Raw genomic sequence first — 14,185 nt, 5'->3', positions numbered from 1 at the left:
CTCTGGAGATGCAAGGGAAGAGCTTGTTGGCTGTGAATCCTCATACCTGTAACAGGCTGTTTTCACTTCCTCAGGAGCCAGCTGTGAGAAACCCACAGCAGCACTGCCCACTGTTGGATGAGGGAGGCCCGCAGGAGCACTGCAGCCTTCATTGGGGGTGCCAGGCCCATTTTAGATCTCATCTGTTCTTAAGGGGAAATGGGTCCAAACTTGCCCAGGTTTCTAGAACAATCCCTGGCACATTTTCTTCCCTCATCTCCTCGGGTCTTTCCTCAAATGCCAACATCTCAGGGAGGCCTTGCCCTGACACTTTTACTTAAAATTGCACCCATGCGATACGCTTATTCCCTTCCTTGCTTCATTTTTTTTTTTAAATAAATTTATTTATTTATTTATTTATGGCTGTATTGGGTCTTCCTTGACGCCCACGGGCTCTCTCTAGTTGCGGAGAGCGGGGGCCACTCTTCATCGCGGTGCGCGGGCCTCTCATTGCGGTGGCCTCTCCCGTTGCGGAGCACGGGCTCCAGGCACGCAGGCTCAGCAGCTGTGGCACACGGGCCCAGTTGCTTCACGGCATGTGGGATCCTCCCGGACCAGGGATCGAACCCGTGTCCCCTGCACTGGCAGGCGGATTCTCAACCACTGTGCCACCAGGGAAGTCCTCTTTGCTTCATTTTTATCCATAGCACTTGCTACCATCTAACACACTACATATATTATTAAAGGGCTTTGGAGATTATTAGCATGTTCATACTCTATCTCATTTAATGACACGATCTTTTCTGGTTTTGCACACCCCGAACTTACATAGTACAGTACCTGGCATCTGGTAGGCGTCACTACATTTTTGTTAGAAGAATTAATTTTCCTGAGTAGCAGAAGGCAGGCAATATTGTCATTTTACAGATGATAATGAGGCTCAGTGGTGACATGACTTGTCTGAAATCATACAGCCAGGACATGAACCCAGGCAGGCAGCTGGCTCAGAGTTACTAGGGATGGAGAGAGGGAATCACTTCCCAATGGTGACCACACTTCGGAAAAACAAACTTTACTTTTGAAAGATGAGGGAGGGCCTAAGAGAGCTTGGGCATTTGGGAGCCATAGAAACTTGGTTCAAATCCCAGGACTGTCATTACCTGTGCCTGTGGACAAGTCCTCCAAACCACAGGAGCCTCAGTTTCTCTATCTGTAAATAGACACAGCAATCCCTACTACATAAAGCCCTTGGGGTAATTTAGTCCAATGCCTGCCACTGAGCGATGCTCAATACATCCCAAGCCCACCCTGACCGCCCCCACTGACCTCCTGAATCTCTTTCCCATTCCTACACTGCCTCCCGCTTTTAAGCGGACCAAGTTGAAATGCGCAGCTGCAACATCTGGGCGAGGGTGGAGAGAGAACGAGAGGACTAATCCTTCCGCGCATGCGCAGCCTCCAAAAGTCACGTGGCTGGACGCCAGACAAGCCCAAGGTGCGAGGCTGAAGGAACGTTATGTTCCCACTGGGACTCGGTACTGTCATGTTCTCATCTCAGCTGGAGCTCCAGGTCTTGCAGCGCCTAGGTATACACTTGAGGGGGAGAGAGAAAGCAAAGACCTTCCAGAACCTCAAAGAGGTTCTTTCGACCTTTTCATTTTTGAGAGATATCTTGCTGGGCCCCTGGGATCAAAGAATTGGTAGAAACGGCCACCATCAGGCAGGGCAGCCCTCCTGGGTTCAGTCAGGCAGCAACTGAGCCTTCAGCTCTTCACTGGTGTTCGGATCTAGGGACACAGTGACACAGGCCCAGCTGGGGAGACAGACATTCCCTGGAAAGTGTCAACCCAGTGGAAACTGGAGGGGTGAGTCTGAGTTAGTCTGGAGAAGAAAGGAGAGGAAGAGGTTGCAGACAGATCTGGGGACAGAGCGCAAAGGCCTTCAAGTGGGAAGAAGCCTGGATGGTCGAGAGAACTGAGGCACAACGGTGGCCCCGTGAACAATTTTGGACTTGATCCTAAGAGCAGTGGAAAGCCATTGAGGTTGGGGAATGATGTAGTGTTTATGCTCCTTCACTGAATAATATTTTTGCCTTGCTTTCTCATTAAAAAAAAAAAAAGGATTTTGAATTCCACACCTGCCAAAGTAATTTTTTGGGTTTTTTTATTTTTCAGAAGGAGAAAATAAGGGAATGGTAGAATATGCATTTACCTCCAGGATTAAATGTGCTAACAGATGCAAATTGCCTAGCATTCTATGTGTGGTCTATAAATGGTAGTTCCCTTATCTTTCCTCTGAATTCCATTTCACAATTTCTGCTATTCCAAGAGCACGGAAGGAGACCAATCCTCCCTACAGACTAAAGATAAATTTCATTTGAAGTACTTTAGATGGATGAAAAAACAGAATTGGTTCAAAAGATCAAAGGGTGATTATTTTACCAAATTATTATTCAATTAGTGAGGTCCCCCTGATCATACAACATATCATCTGATTTATGGAAACACAATCTCTATTCAACTTTTTAGGAACACATTTACAGCATAAAACAAGACCGCATTTCACCATGTCAGAGCCCGTGGCGATGTTATTCCTCACTGTAAGATTTCCATCTTTCTGGCCACGTAGTAGGCATTTGAATATTTGCATGGTTGATTTAAATATTGCAATAAATCTGCTAAATCTCAAGTCGGGGGCATCAGTTCTGCAATTCTCTCTTTATAGTTGTTCACATGAATTTTGATGGCATGAAAAAGCTTGTTCTCGAATTATATTTAGCTCATATAAACACTACTGCACAATTATGTTGTAAGGAAGAATTAGGTGTTATCTTTAAGTTGTTATTATAGCCTTGTGAAAAGGTGAACACTGAGAACAACTATAAAGTAGTAGCATATTGTATTATTAATTTTGCTACACTTTTTTTTTTAAACTGTGGTGCAGGGCCTGGAACAGACTGACATGTGTGGTAGGTGTATCAGTCAGGTTCTGTATAAGAAGCAGATGGTACATTCAAATTAGATAATTTGAGGAGGTTTTAATAAACGGACTATTTACAAAGGTTTGGGTAGAGTGTAGGGAAGCCACAGGGGTAGTGCAGTACCCAGGGGGCTAGGGATAGCTGGGGTCTTTACCATTCCTAGATCTAAAAGTTGAAGGGAGGGAGAAACTCCAGAACCCAGGAAGAGAGCTGTGTGGAAAGGGCTGCCTTGAGAGGGAGCAGTGACCTTTTATCAAAAGACATAACCAACCTGAGGCGATCTGGCAGGGAGAGAACCAGGGAAATAAATACTTCACCCTCACTGCCCTTCTGCCCTCCAGTCTGCTGCTGCCACCTCCCGCTGGCTGTACCCAAATGGAAGCTAGAGGGTCAAGTTGATGGAGTCTGTACAGGGGAGCATCCCAGGCTAGATGGTGGATCGGAAAGGGCAAATAGAAAACATCTGGTACAGCGGGCTTCATTTCCAAGTTGAATAAATACCCGACATTTAAATCTTGGTGTCTTAGACAATGTATCTTTAGGAATGGCCCTTTGGCAGTAGGTTCAAGGTTATCATTCGTTCATTCTTCGGATCTACTGAACATTCTATAAAAAGTATTATGCTGGGCATTTTGAGAGAAGCCCGGCAATGACAAAATTATCCCAGAAATGCAACGAATTCTCCTTCCTGATGCATGTACTTTAAGAACACATTCCCACTCTATCAAAGAAGCACTTGTTTAGAGCTCTGAATATACCTGTGACCCCACTGGACTCAAAATTAGATGCTGCTTCCTTCCCCAGAAGCAAGAGAGTTCAGTTCAGGCAAAGCGCCCAGGTTCCGAATCTGGTGGCTGGCAACCGGCATTTAGGTTCTTTGCCGTGTTGGTATCTTTTAGGTAGTGGCTGAATAGTCATTTTTTCAGGATAGGGGACCAGAAGAGGATTTATCAGTGCAATTCTGGAAATAGGACTTGCTCTTGTGAATGGAGTCGACTGTGGTCTCACATTTTCTCAATCTGTAAAATCATTACCCTCTTTAATGAGGTCCTCTTGGAAGAGGAGGGAACGGGTCTCCTTTAGTGACATGACTCTGACAAGCAAATCAATTCGTTCCATTTGTTTCCTCTTTGAAAACAGCAATCCTCGAGCGTTACATAATCTAATCTCCATGCCTCACTGGTTTGTTCTGTCCTCCTGAGGAACTGGCAGATGGTGCCAACGCGGAGACCCGCACACACGCCTCGCAAGCCTCATGGTAACGGGAGAGTTGCTCACGGTGTCTGTCTCTTTGCTGTGGGGTCCCTCGCTGGCATTTGTTTCCCTGGCTCAGTCTGCTCTTTAGCATTCCTCAGGCACCGCTGGCTTCTTGCCTTGGGCTCTCATTCCAAGATTAATTGGAAATACAGAAAGCAGATAAAAAAGAGAACAGAAAGTGAAGTTGCCAGGGCAGACAATTTGCCAGATCTCTTCTAAAAGGCCTCCTCCATTAAAGGCTGAGCATCTTTGGAGAGTTTAGCTCCAGACCTTCCTCATCCAGCTGGTCCCCGTGTCCATCCTTGTTGCTGGGTTACACATAGCCCAGGGACGGGGCTGGCTGTGACAGAGCTGGGAGACCAGAGATCTGCTTGATAAGGTCTCTGAATTTCTCTCTCTCTCTCTCTCTCTGTTTCTCTCATTCTCTCTCTCTCTCTCTCTCTCTCTCTCTCTCGCTCGCTCGCTCGCTCTCTCTCGCTCGCTCTCGCTCGCTCTCGCTCTCGCTCTCTGTGAGTCACATACCTGCAGGAATGATTGTTCCCCAGATAGGGCAATTGGCAATTGCCTGGATCCGCCTTCAGGCCAGTGATGTCATCCTTGCTTCAGGAAAATTATCTCGGTACTCTGTAAGGGAAGGAGCCTCCCAGCAAGGCCCTGTCAGCGAGAACCACGATGTTTAGATGTCCAGGCAAAGATATTGCCTATGTAGCTAATCTAAAAACGTGGAAACGGCAGCTTCCAAGGAAGCAAAGGCTTCTTGAGCACTCTGTGGTGGGTATAGTTCTACTGATACTTTGGACCGGAAATCAGCTGACATGCTCTGGCTGTGAAAATATTGAAATATGTCCATATCAGTTGGTAAATAGTTATATCTTTGCACTCCCAAGTGCCTCCCATCCTTCTGCTAATACATAAGTCTGTTGAGAGGCTCTTATTTTAGGTGATTTCTTTTTTATTGATGTGAATCATTTTTAAAGTCTTTATTGAATTTTTTACAATATTGCTTCTATGTTTTTATGTTTTGGTTTTTTGGGCGCGAGGCATGTGGGATCTTAGCTCCCTGACCAGGGATCAAACCCGCACCCCCTGCATTCGAAGTCTTAACCACTGGACCGCCAGGGAAGTCCCTAGGTGATTTCATGAGCAGCTCTACCTTTCCATGCAGCACTGTGAGCCTCCTTTGCTACTTTGTTTCCAACCGTGCGGTACCAGGAGGTCTGCTTGGTGTCGGGCCAGGCTCAACTCCAAGTGCTGCAGATGTAACTGCCCTGCTCACAGACTGGACTGTTGGCTGACTCGGATTTTGGATGGAACCTCCAGGCAATTAAAGCATAGAGCCCTCCTGCCTGTGGCACAAACATGGCTGGTCCTTGAGGGTCACATGTACCTTTATGCTGGCTGGTCACTCAGGATCCAGGTAGTATATACAGATGACAGAAACGATCTGTCTGAAGGAGGAAAACAAACCAAATCGTGTAGAATCTTCTTTCAGTTCCATCCCCTGCCCCGCACTGAGTCCAAGCATAGGGAACTAATTTCTATAAAAACAATGAATGCTTTGCTTCTTTCAATTTGTGACTCATTCCCTCAATGTCAGGTGAGTACCTACTATGCTATTATGTGTCGGTCACCTTGCTAGGTGCTGGATATCTACTAGTGAATAAAACAGACCCTGTCTCTGCTTTCATGGAACATACAGTCTAGTGGGGGAGACAGATAATAAAGGAGGCCACCATGGTTGGAGTATCCTTAGGTCATCTGAACATGGGTTGCATTTCAGCTGATGGAAACTGTATGGATGTTAATGGTGACTTCCGGTGAATTGTATATGGAGTGCATGTGTCTACACTGCTAGAGTACAGGGGTGTGTGGCATTAGTATTAAAGGAATAATGGCGGGGCGAGGGTCGGGGGGTGAGTTCACTTCCTGTATCCAGTCAAGATCTCAGAGAGGCTGAGAACTGCTTTGGATTAGGGAAAGAAAATAAGGAATATTCTGAATGAGAATGATGATGATGATATATTTAATATTTGGAGATCAGGTATGCTGTTCTTAAAAGAAGAGGGTAACTTCTGACCAATCAGTCATCGGTAGGGGATAGAATTTCTCTCATCTATGCTTCTTCTCTCCTTTGCCCTTGAAACCAGGGAACAAATAAATATAGAACTTGCTAGCTAGGAGGAGGGGTACAAACTGCACCCCCAAAACCATGGATGCTTAATGGCCTACGTAGGAATCAGCTCGTGACAACCTTGGCCTCACTGTCAGAGCCTCTTCCCAATGGAATTCAGTCACCATTATTTTGAAAATCATAATTCATGTCCCTAAAACAGTTTGGTAGTTGGTTATACTTGTCAGTATTAATTATTTTTGCTCTGTCTGTCCCGCTTGTTTTGTTTTTCTTTGTATTGAGTTATAATTTATACACAGCAGGATGTCTAGTCTCAAATGTACAGTTCAGTTTTGACATATGCATATATATTCTTATAACCCACATCCCTTTTCATTTTATTTTAAAAATCTTGGAATCCTCTTAAGTGATGAACATTTGAGTCCAAAGGCAGATTTCTGAAAAGGAATCCCCTATTCAGTCCACTGACTGTCCCCTCCCCCCACCCCCTGGAAAAAAATTCTCATCCAATCCTTTCCCGAGTTCCCCAATCACCACAGAGGACTTAAAGCCATAAGAACATTTTGTAATCCCAGCTTTCTGAAACCTAACAGAGAGATTTTTGTCATTTGAAAACAAGGAAGAGATTAAGTACGGAATTTGATTCTGACAATGGCAGAAAGGAACCAGCTAGACAAGAAACGTCCTGGAGAAGTAATCCAAGCACCGCTGTCCAAATGCTCCCCACCTTTTTCACGACTCTGAACATGACATATGGTTCTGTTCAGGACAGAAAACTTTTTAAAGGAGTTTGCTACAGGGACATGACATCAGACTGAGGTATTTTAAATGAGAGATCCGTGTACATTTTAAGAATTTTGCCCTTAACCCTGCCTTACTCATCTGAATGGATGCTCTTAGAAATGAGACACAGGGACTTCCCTGGTGGCGCAGTGGTTAAGAACCCGCCTGCCAATGCAGGGGACACGGGTTCGAGCCCTGGTCCAGGAAGATCCCACATGCCGCGGAGCAACTAAGCCCGTGTGCCACAACTACTGAGCCTGCGCTCTAGAGCCCGCGAGCCACAACTACTGAGCCCACGTGCCACAACTACTGAAGCCTGCGCGCCTAGAGCCTGTGCTCTGCAACAAGAGAAGCCACCGCAATGCGAAGCCCGCGCACCGCAACGAAGAGTAGCCCCCGCTCGCCGCAACTAGAGAAAGCCCGCGCGCAGCAACGAAGACCCAACACAGCCAAAAATAAATAATAAATAAATAAATTTATTTAAAAAAAAAGAAAGAAAGAAATGAGATGCAAAGATAGCTAAACACACTGTTCTCTCTAGACTAATGTCGTGGTCCCAGACCCATCTTCTCTATTTCACTGCCCTTGTGTCTTTCCAGCACTCCAAAACAGCTCTTCTTTTGCATAACTTTCACCAAGGGTTTTGCAGTCAAATAATATAGCAACATGTAATTACTTAATAATTATAATTTGTATAACATTTAAAGGCAAGTGAGAGGCTTTATGTAAAAGTGCTTTTAAAGCTATAAAAATATGTATAATCCAAAAGGATTATTTAAAAAATTATTTCTACGTGGCAGGATACCTTGCAGTAACTATACTCCCATTATAGCAATAATCAGAGAGGCAAGCCATTCTCATTTTCCACATGCAGAACTTCCCATGTCTTAACAGTGACATTTCTGAAATATTTCCTGAATCTGACCCAGCCTCTACATTTAGGCCTTATTATCTCCCCATCAGGCTTACAATCCATAAAGAAAGGCATGATGTTCCCTTATTTACTGCTCTGTTCCCAATGCCTAGCACATGGAGGGCACTCAAGCATTTTGTTACATAAATGAACCTAATTTCCTGGTTGGTCCTGCCTTCAGTGTCCTTTTAGTTTACTCCACGATACATCAGCATGATCTTCAAAAACACAGTTCTGCTTATGTCCTATATACACTCATAAAACCTTCGAGGACTCTCTGTTGTCTGTAGAATAAAGGACAGACTCCTGAATATCACATTCCAGAGCCTTCATGGTCTGGTTCCAACCACCTTTCCAGGCCTGTCTTCCAGCCCTTATCCCCCCGCCCCGCCAAACCATTAGATAGTTTCCAAACACCCTCTGCAGGTTCACACTCCCAAGCCTTCACCAAAGCTGTCCCGCCTGCCTGGAATGACCTTCCTTTTACCTTCCTTATTCACCTGGTGGAAGTTCACTTCTTCAAAACGCAGCTCAAATGTCACCCTCTCTGATGCTTCTCCAACTCCCCTAAGGGTTCCACTTTGGTGCTCCCATATAAGCCTGCTCGTCCTTCCCTTATTGCATGCTACCCATTATATTATAGTGGGGTTTATCCTCTCTTTTTTGTTTTTGCAAATTCCCGGAGAGCAGGAACTGAATCGTACCGTGATTCTTTACACATCTCCTGAATCTGACCACTCCTTCCCGCCTCCCCCACTATCAAGCTAGTCCAAACCACCACCCTCTCTCGCCTGTGCCACACGACAGCACCCGACCGTCTCCCCCTTGCCACACCGCCATCCAGCAATGGACTTGCTGCAAAGCCGCCAATGCTCCTCAAACAATGTAAACAACCAGATGCCTCGCCTCTACTACAGACCTGCTAGTGGTTTCCCTTGACACTTAAAAAAAAACTAAATTGGACTTCCAGAGAACTTCCCTGGTGATCCAGTGGTTAAGACTCCATGCTTCCAATGCAGGGGGCACAGGTTCGATCCCTGGTCGGGGAAGTTCCGCATGCCGCATGACCAAAAAACAAACAAACAACAACAACAAAACCCCAAAGCCCTGGACTCTCTGGCCCCTGCCTTCCTCACCAGTTTCATCTCTATCACTCTCCCCCTTGCTCATGCCAGCCCCACTGGTCTCTGCTTCTCTGTGACTCTGCTCATTCCCTCCTCGGGACTTTTGAACTGTCTCCCCTCTTCCAGAAAATTGCTTCCCCTGGATATATGCCTGCCTCGCTCCCTTCCTTCATTATGACCTCTGCTCAAACATCCCCTCCTTAGAAAGGCCCTCCCTAATCACCAGCTAAGATAGCACCCTCCATTAAGCCCTCCTCTCCTACCTGCTTTTAATCTCTTCACGGCACTAAACCACCAGCCGGTCACTATTAATTACCTGTGCATCTCTAGTTGTTCATTTGTTGCTAGGGATACAGACTTTGTTTTGTTCACCACCATGTCCCTGGTACCTAACACAGTGCCTGGCAAACAACAGGCACTCAAGTGTTTGTGGAATGAATGGATGAATCTGTGTATCCCAGGTGCCTAACACAGTGCCTGGTTCTAGACGGATTTGTTAAGTAAATGACCAAATTAACGAATTTTACAAATGAAATGGCATCTTGGCCTATATCCACGATAATCCAGGATCTGGAGGCACGTGTTTCATCCATTTGCTCCAAGAACATAATCTTGATTTGTTTTATTTACTCTAAGATCATAGGTGATGTAACCAAGTTCTTCACTTTTTCAGAAACTAGTCTCTGACTGAGGTCTTGCCCAAGAATATTCAGGGAATTTCAGAAAGCTCACCAAGAGGGGCACAGCGGGGATTTAGAATACCCTTCAGCCCACTGCTTTCAAAAGCTCCTGGGGGATTCGAATAAGGTACTTTATCTCCTGTGATTTATCCAGAATGTACATTTGTTGTTAATCCTGCCCAACACTGATTATTCTCAGGGCTGGAACAGGTAAGACACTGATTGACCTCAGACTCCAAGAGAGTGGACATGGCAATGAGGCTTCAGGGCTACTGCACCCCAGCCGGCCTCAGTATTTGTGCTTTAGGAACCTGGGAGTTCCTAAACTCCCAGGCTTTGATGTGGCAATTCAGCCCCTGAGAGTAGAACAATTGCTGGGGAACAATTGCTGGAGAACAAGAGGAACTTCCCTTGTTTGCTTTGGCCTCTGGGCAGTTGTTTTTCCCACCCATCCTGTTTTTCTTAATTCCTTGCATATGGAATGATATGTCTGCATATGCAGACAGTGTGGAGAAGGATGAACCCCTGGCATGAGTGAAGTGTAGCATCTGTCCATCTATCCTACTGAGGCGAAGCTGTGACCAGACTTGCCCTATTCTCCTGCATGGATGGCATCAGGGCCAGAGACCAGAACAGGGAGAGCCTGGGAGGTTCACACCCCACTCCTTCAAATCTCCAGTATCCCATTACTAAACAAGAGTAGGGGATGGGGCCTCACAGGCGCAGAGGGAAGGGAACTAGCTTAACTGCATGTGCGGCCCTGTTGCAAACACTAGACTAGGCCTTTTATCCGATGGTGTCATCGGATGTCACGGAGAAGTTAGTTATGATTATTATCTGCATTTTACAGAAGAGGAAAACAAGGTTCAGAGAGGCTGATGACACTTGCCCAAGTTACCCAGATGGTAAGTGGCAGAGCTGGGGTTTGAGATTCAAACCAGGCCTGTGTGACTTCCTGGCTGCCTACCAAGAGCAGGAATTTCTTTAACATCTAGAAGGGCAAGAGGGTGAGAGGGGGGACAAGAGGTGGAGGGGCAGCAAATGGGTCTTACCTGAGACTTGAGCATCACCAGACCCTGCAAAGCCCAGGTTAAGCGGATGCCACCTGGCTTCTGTTCTGAGAACTGAACATCCTGTGGCTGCTTCACCAGAGTCGTCCTGGTCCCACTCCAGGGTACTGGGAGTGGGTGAAGCCTCCATAGAGTGGAGTCTTTCCTTCCAGCAGTGTCCTTCCCCGCCGTTCTGGCTCTGGGCTTTGTAGTGGTGGTGTCATGCATAGCGTGCTTTCATCCTCCTTGGGTCTTGAGTTTACTTCCTTCGCCTCTCTCGTCATCGTTTCCAAAGTTGTACCCCGTGGACGGTGAACCCCGCCAGCATTTCTGGACGTTCTGGCGGTTCTGGGTCATTTGGGAACCTCCGGGCGTGTTAAGGGGGACTGCCGGCGCCACCAAGGTCTGGGCATCTTTGGGGCCCTTCGCCAAGCCCCTTCCCTCGCGCTCCCGGCGCTCCCGGCTACGCGCCGCAGCGCCCCCTCAGCCGCCAGGGGCCGCCGGGAAGCGGGGCTCCTCGAGCGCGGGGCGGGGCAAGGGGCGGGGCGCGGCGGTACCTGGGCAGCCGGGGAGCCGGGGGTGGGCTCTTCTGGGACAGCCGGCGGCCCCCCCAGATTCGCACCGCCAGCCGCCGGAGAGCTCGGGGCTCCAGGCGTAGAGGCTGCGCTGTCACATGGGCGGCGGCGACGGGGCCGCATTTAAGCGGCCGGGGGACGGCGCCCGCCTCCAGCGCGTCCTCGGGCTCGGCTCCCGCCGGGCGCCCTGCTCTCTGCCCGCCGGGAGCCCAGCGCCGCGCCGCACCGCTCCGCCCCCGCCGGGCCATGCGAGCGCGGGCCCCGCCGCGATGAGCTCGCACATCGCTAAAAGCGAGTCCAAGACGTCGCTGCTGAAGGCGGCGGCGGCGAGCGGGGGCAGCCGGGCTCCCCGCCACGGCCCTGCCCGGGAGCCAGTGCTGTCCAGCCGCCGGCTGCCCGGCCCCTGCCCGGGCACGCCGCCGCCGTCCGGGGACCCCAGTTCGCGGAGGCCCCTGTGCCGGCCGGCGCCGCGAGAGGAGGGCGCGCGGGGGAGCCGGCGCGGGCTCCCCCAGGCGCACTGCAGGCCCCGGGAGGCGCCGCCGGCCGCGGCGTCCCGACCTTCGCCGCCGTCGCCGCTGCCGCCGGCCCGCGGGCGGGATGGGGAGGAACGGGGGCTGTCCCCGGCGCTCGGCCTCCGGGGCTCTCTACGAGCCCCGGGTCGCGGGGACTCCGCTCCAGCCGCCGCGTCCGAGGCAGACCCGTTCCTCCACCAGCTGCGCCCCATGCTCAGCTCCGCCTTCGGCCAGGTAAGGGCCGCGCCTCCCGCCTGCTCCCTGGAGAGACGCTCGGGACCCTGCCGCGGCTGCGCGCCCACAGCCCTCCTCCCGCTGCCCGCGGGTCCCCGGGTCACGCTCCTCTGGTCCTCCCGCCGCCCGGCGCCCTAGCCCGCGCGCCTCCTCCCCCGTGCCTGATTCAGCACCCTGTGCGCTGTCCACGCTCCGGGCGTCTTCAGGGCGAGGCCCCACCGCCTAGCCTCCCTCCACTTGCCAGAATGAGCCAGTCCTGGACGGGAGCGACCTCCACAAACCGCCTGGAAATTTGCAGGGGTCAAGGAGGGGTGCTCCGAGCAGGTGGCGCCAAACCCACTCCTCCGGCCTCTGGCCAAGACGCCCAATGAGCGACCCAAGAGAGCAATGGGCATGGAGTCTGGGGATCAAGAGTGGGGACCTCGGGGTACACAGCTTTGCTTGGGGAGGAGGGACCCTAGCCATTGCCTGTTGTGGCCCCAAAGACCTGGGAAAAGTTAGGAGAGCTAAAAATATGAGAAAAGAGAAGTGTCTGGGTAGGCATGGAGGGATGTGCAGAGCTATGGCTCAAACTGGAACTTTGGGGGTATTTTAAGGAGGTTGTCATCTAGGGATGCGATTAAGACGGTAGTGGGCAGTTGTCGAGTTGTGGGACATGGAATAACACCCAGAGACCCCTAGTCTGAGTTAGTGTGTATTCTAGGGTCAGAAAGGTCACTAAGGGGTCATGAGTGGCTCGTTTTGTTTCTTTTCTCTCAAGAACCCCAAGCAGCTGGGCATCTGCCCTTTAAAAATGGCCCCGTGGTCATAATCCAGGTCTACAATTAGGGGCTGTGCTGCTGGGGAGAGAGGCTCAGCAGAAAGGAACCTGTGAACTCCTGAGCAAAGCCAGGATTTCCTCTAGTTCTGAGTCCATAATTAAGTCAAACTCGTTGGCACAGCATGGACACAGTTCTGCGGCAGCCGAGGAGGGGTGTAACACAGGTCTGATCAGAGTGTTTGCGTGGTGTGTGGGCGAAGGTGGGGCTTGTGCGTTTCTGTGCTAGGATGTAGCGTAAAGAAGCCGTTTCAAGCTCCTGGCTTGCCGTGCTGGATCAGAACTCCAAGGAGGCCGTGCGTGTTTTGCTTCAGATCTGCACATTCCTTTTCAAAATACTACTCTGCAGTGGCTGATGCCGGTGGAGGTCTGACATGAAGGCAGCTGCACGTAGACTCGGGTTGCACGGGGCTGCTGTGGTGGCGTGATAGGGCAGCAGTGTGGCTTTGTTCCTGCCAGGAGCCCTCGTTAGCCAAGTTATCTGGAAACGGTTCTCCAGAGTAGAGATTTGAATGCAGAGCTGTGAAAGTTAGTGCAGTGATGTGTTGAAGAGTTGACTGCGGTGGCTTCTGTATTAGTGAGGGGGTGTCAGGTGTTAGGGCAGGAGTGGTCTGGATTGCAAAAGGGATACTGTGTCGTTGAATTGGTGACAACTTTTCATCCATTTATCAAATGTATTTTGATCGCCTACTTTGCCCAGGCATTTGCTGGGCACTATGGAGATGAAAGTGGATAGGATAGCCGGGGTTCTGGCTATTTTGGAGCTTACAATCTAGCAGTTTGGAAGGGTAGGTCATTGGCCCAGGATCACACACTTTCTGGTTATTTAGTTTGCCGGTGATCTGACTTCGTTTCTGGAAAAAGGGCCCTTTCTTTCCAGTCTTGCAGAAGTTGCCTGCCTGGGCCCTTTGTGAGCTCAGAGCATTTCAGCTCATGTGCTTTTCTTCCTTCTTCTACTTTCTCAGTCATAAAATGAAGGCTGTTCTCCAGCCCCATGTTCTGAAATGTCACCAGGGTCACCTGAGTCAGGAAGAACTGGAAGGTCCCATCAAATATTTACTACCTCCCTCTGGAAGCTCTTGCCCCTGGAGCTTCAGGCTTTCTCTTTAAAGCTGGGCACATCCCATCTGGCCTTCTTGCTGATGGCTCTA

At 49.6% G+C, this 14,185-nt stretch overlaps 1 protein-coding gene and 1 long non-coding RNA gene across 5 annotated transcripts in view; one reads left to right on the top strand and one right to left on the bottom strand.

Annotated features, from left to right (window-relative positions):
• The window catches only part of CABP1 (calcium binding protein 1), a 59,156-nt gene that overhangs the window by 22,054 nt on the left and 22,917 nt on the right, over window positions 1-14,185 (top strand). The window contains exon 1 of one of the 4 annotated variants that reach the window (XM_057527202.1): window positions 11,500-12,217. The exons of 2 other annotated variants lie outside the window; for them this stretch is intronic. In XM_057527202.1, coding sequence (XP_057383185.1) covers window positions 11,570-12,217 — 648 coding nt within the window. In that variant the 5' untranslated portion in view covers window positions 11,500-11,569. Of the gene's footprint in view, window positions 1-11,499; window positions 12,218-14,185 lie in introns of those variants that run through there. One more of the 4 variants, XM_007183969.3, reaches the window with a different exon arrangement.
• Window positions 2,141-11,393, bottom strand: LOC103005649 (uncharacterized). Its single transcript, XR_451146.2, has 3 exons — window positions 10,900-11,393; window positions 4,739-5,040; window positions 2,141-4,567 (listed from the first exon to the last, which is right to left on the bottom strand). It is a non-coding gene; the product is annotated as an uncharacterized LOC103005649 (long non-coding RNA).

The sequence above is a fragment of the Balaenoptera acutorostrata genome, chromosome 13 (genome assembly GCF_949987535.1).
Source record: "Balaenoptera acutorostrata chromosome 13, mBalAcu1.1, whole genome shotgun sequence".
Classification (NCBI taxonomy): Eukaryota; Metazoa; Chordata; class Mammalia; order Artiodactyla; family Balaenopteridae; genus Balaenoptera; species Balaenoptera acutorostrata.
This window is presented reverse-complemented; position numbering and strand designations above follow the sequence as displayed.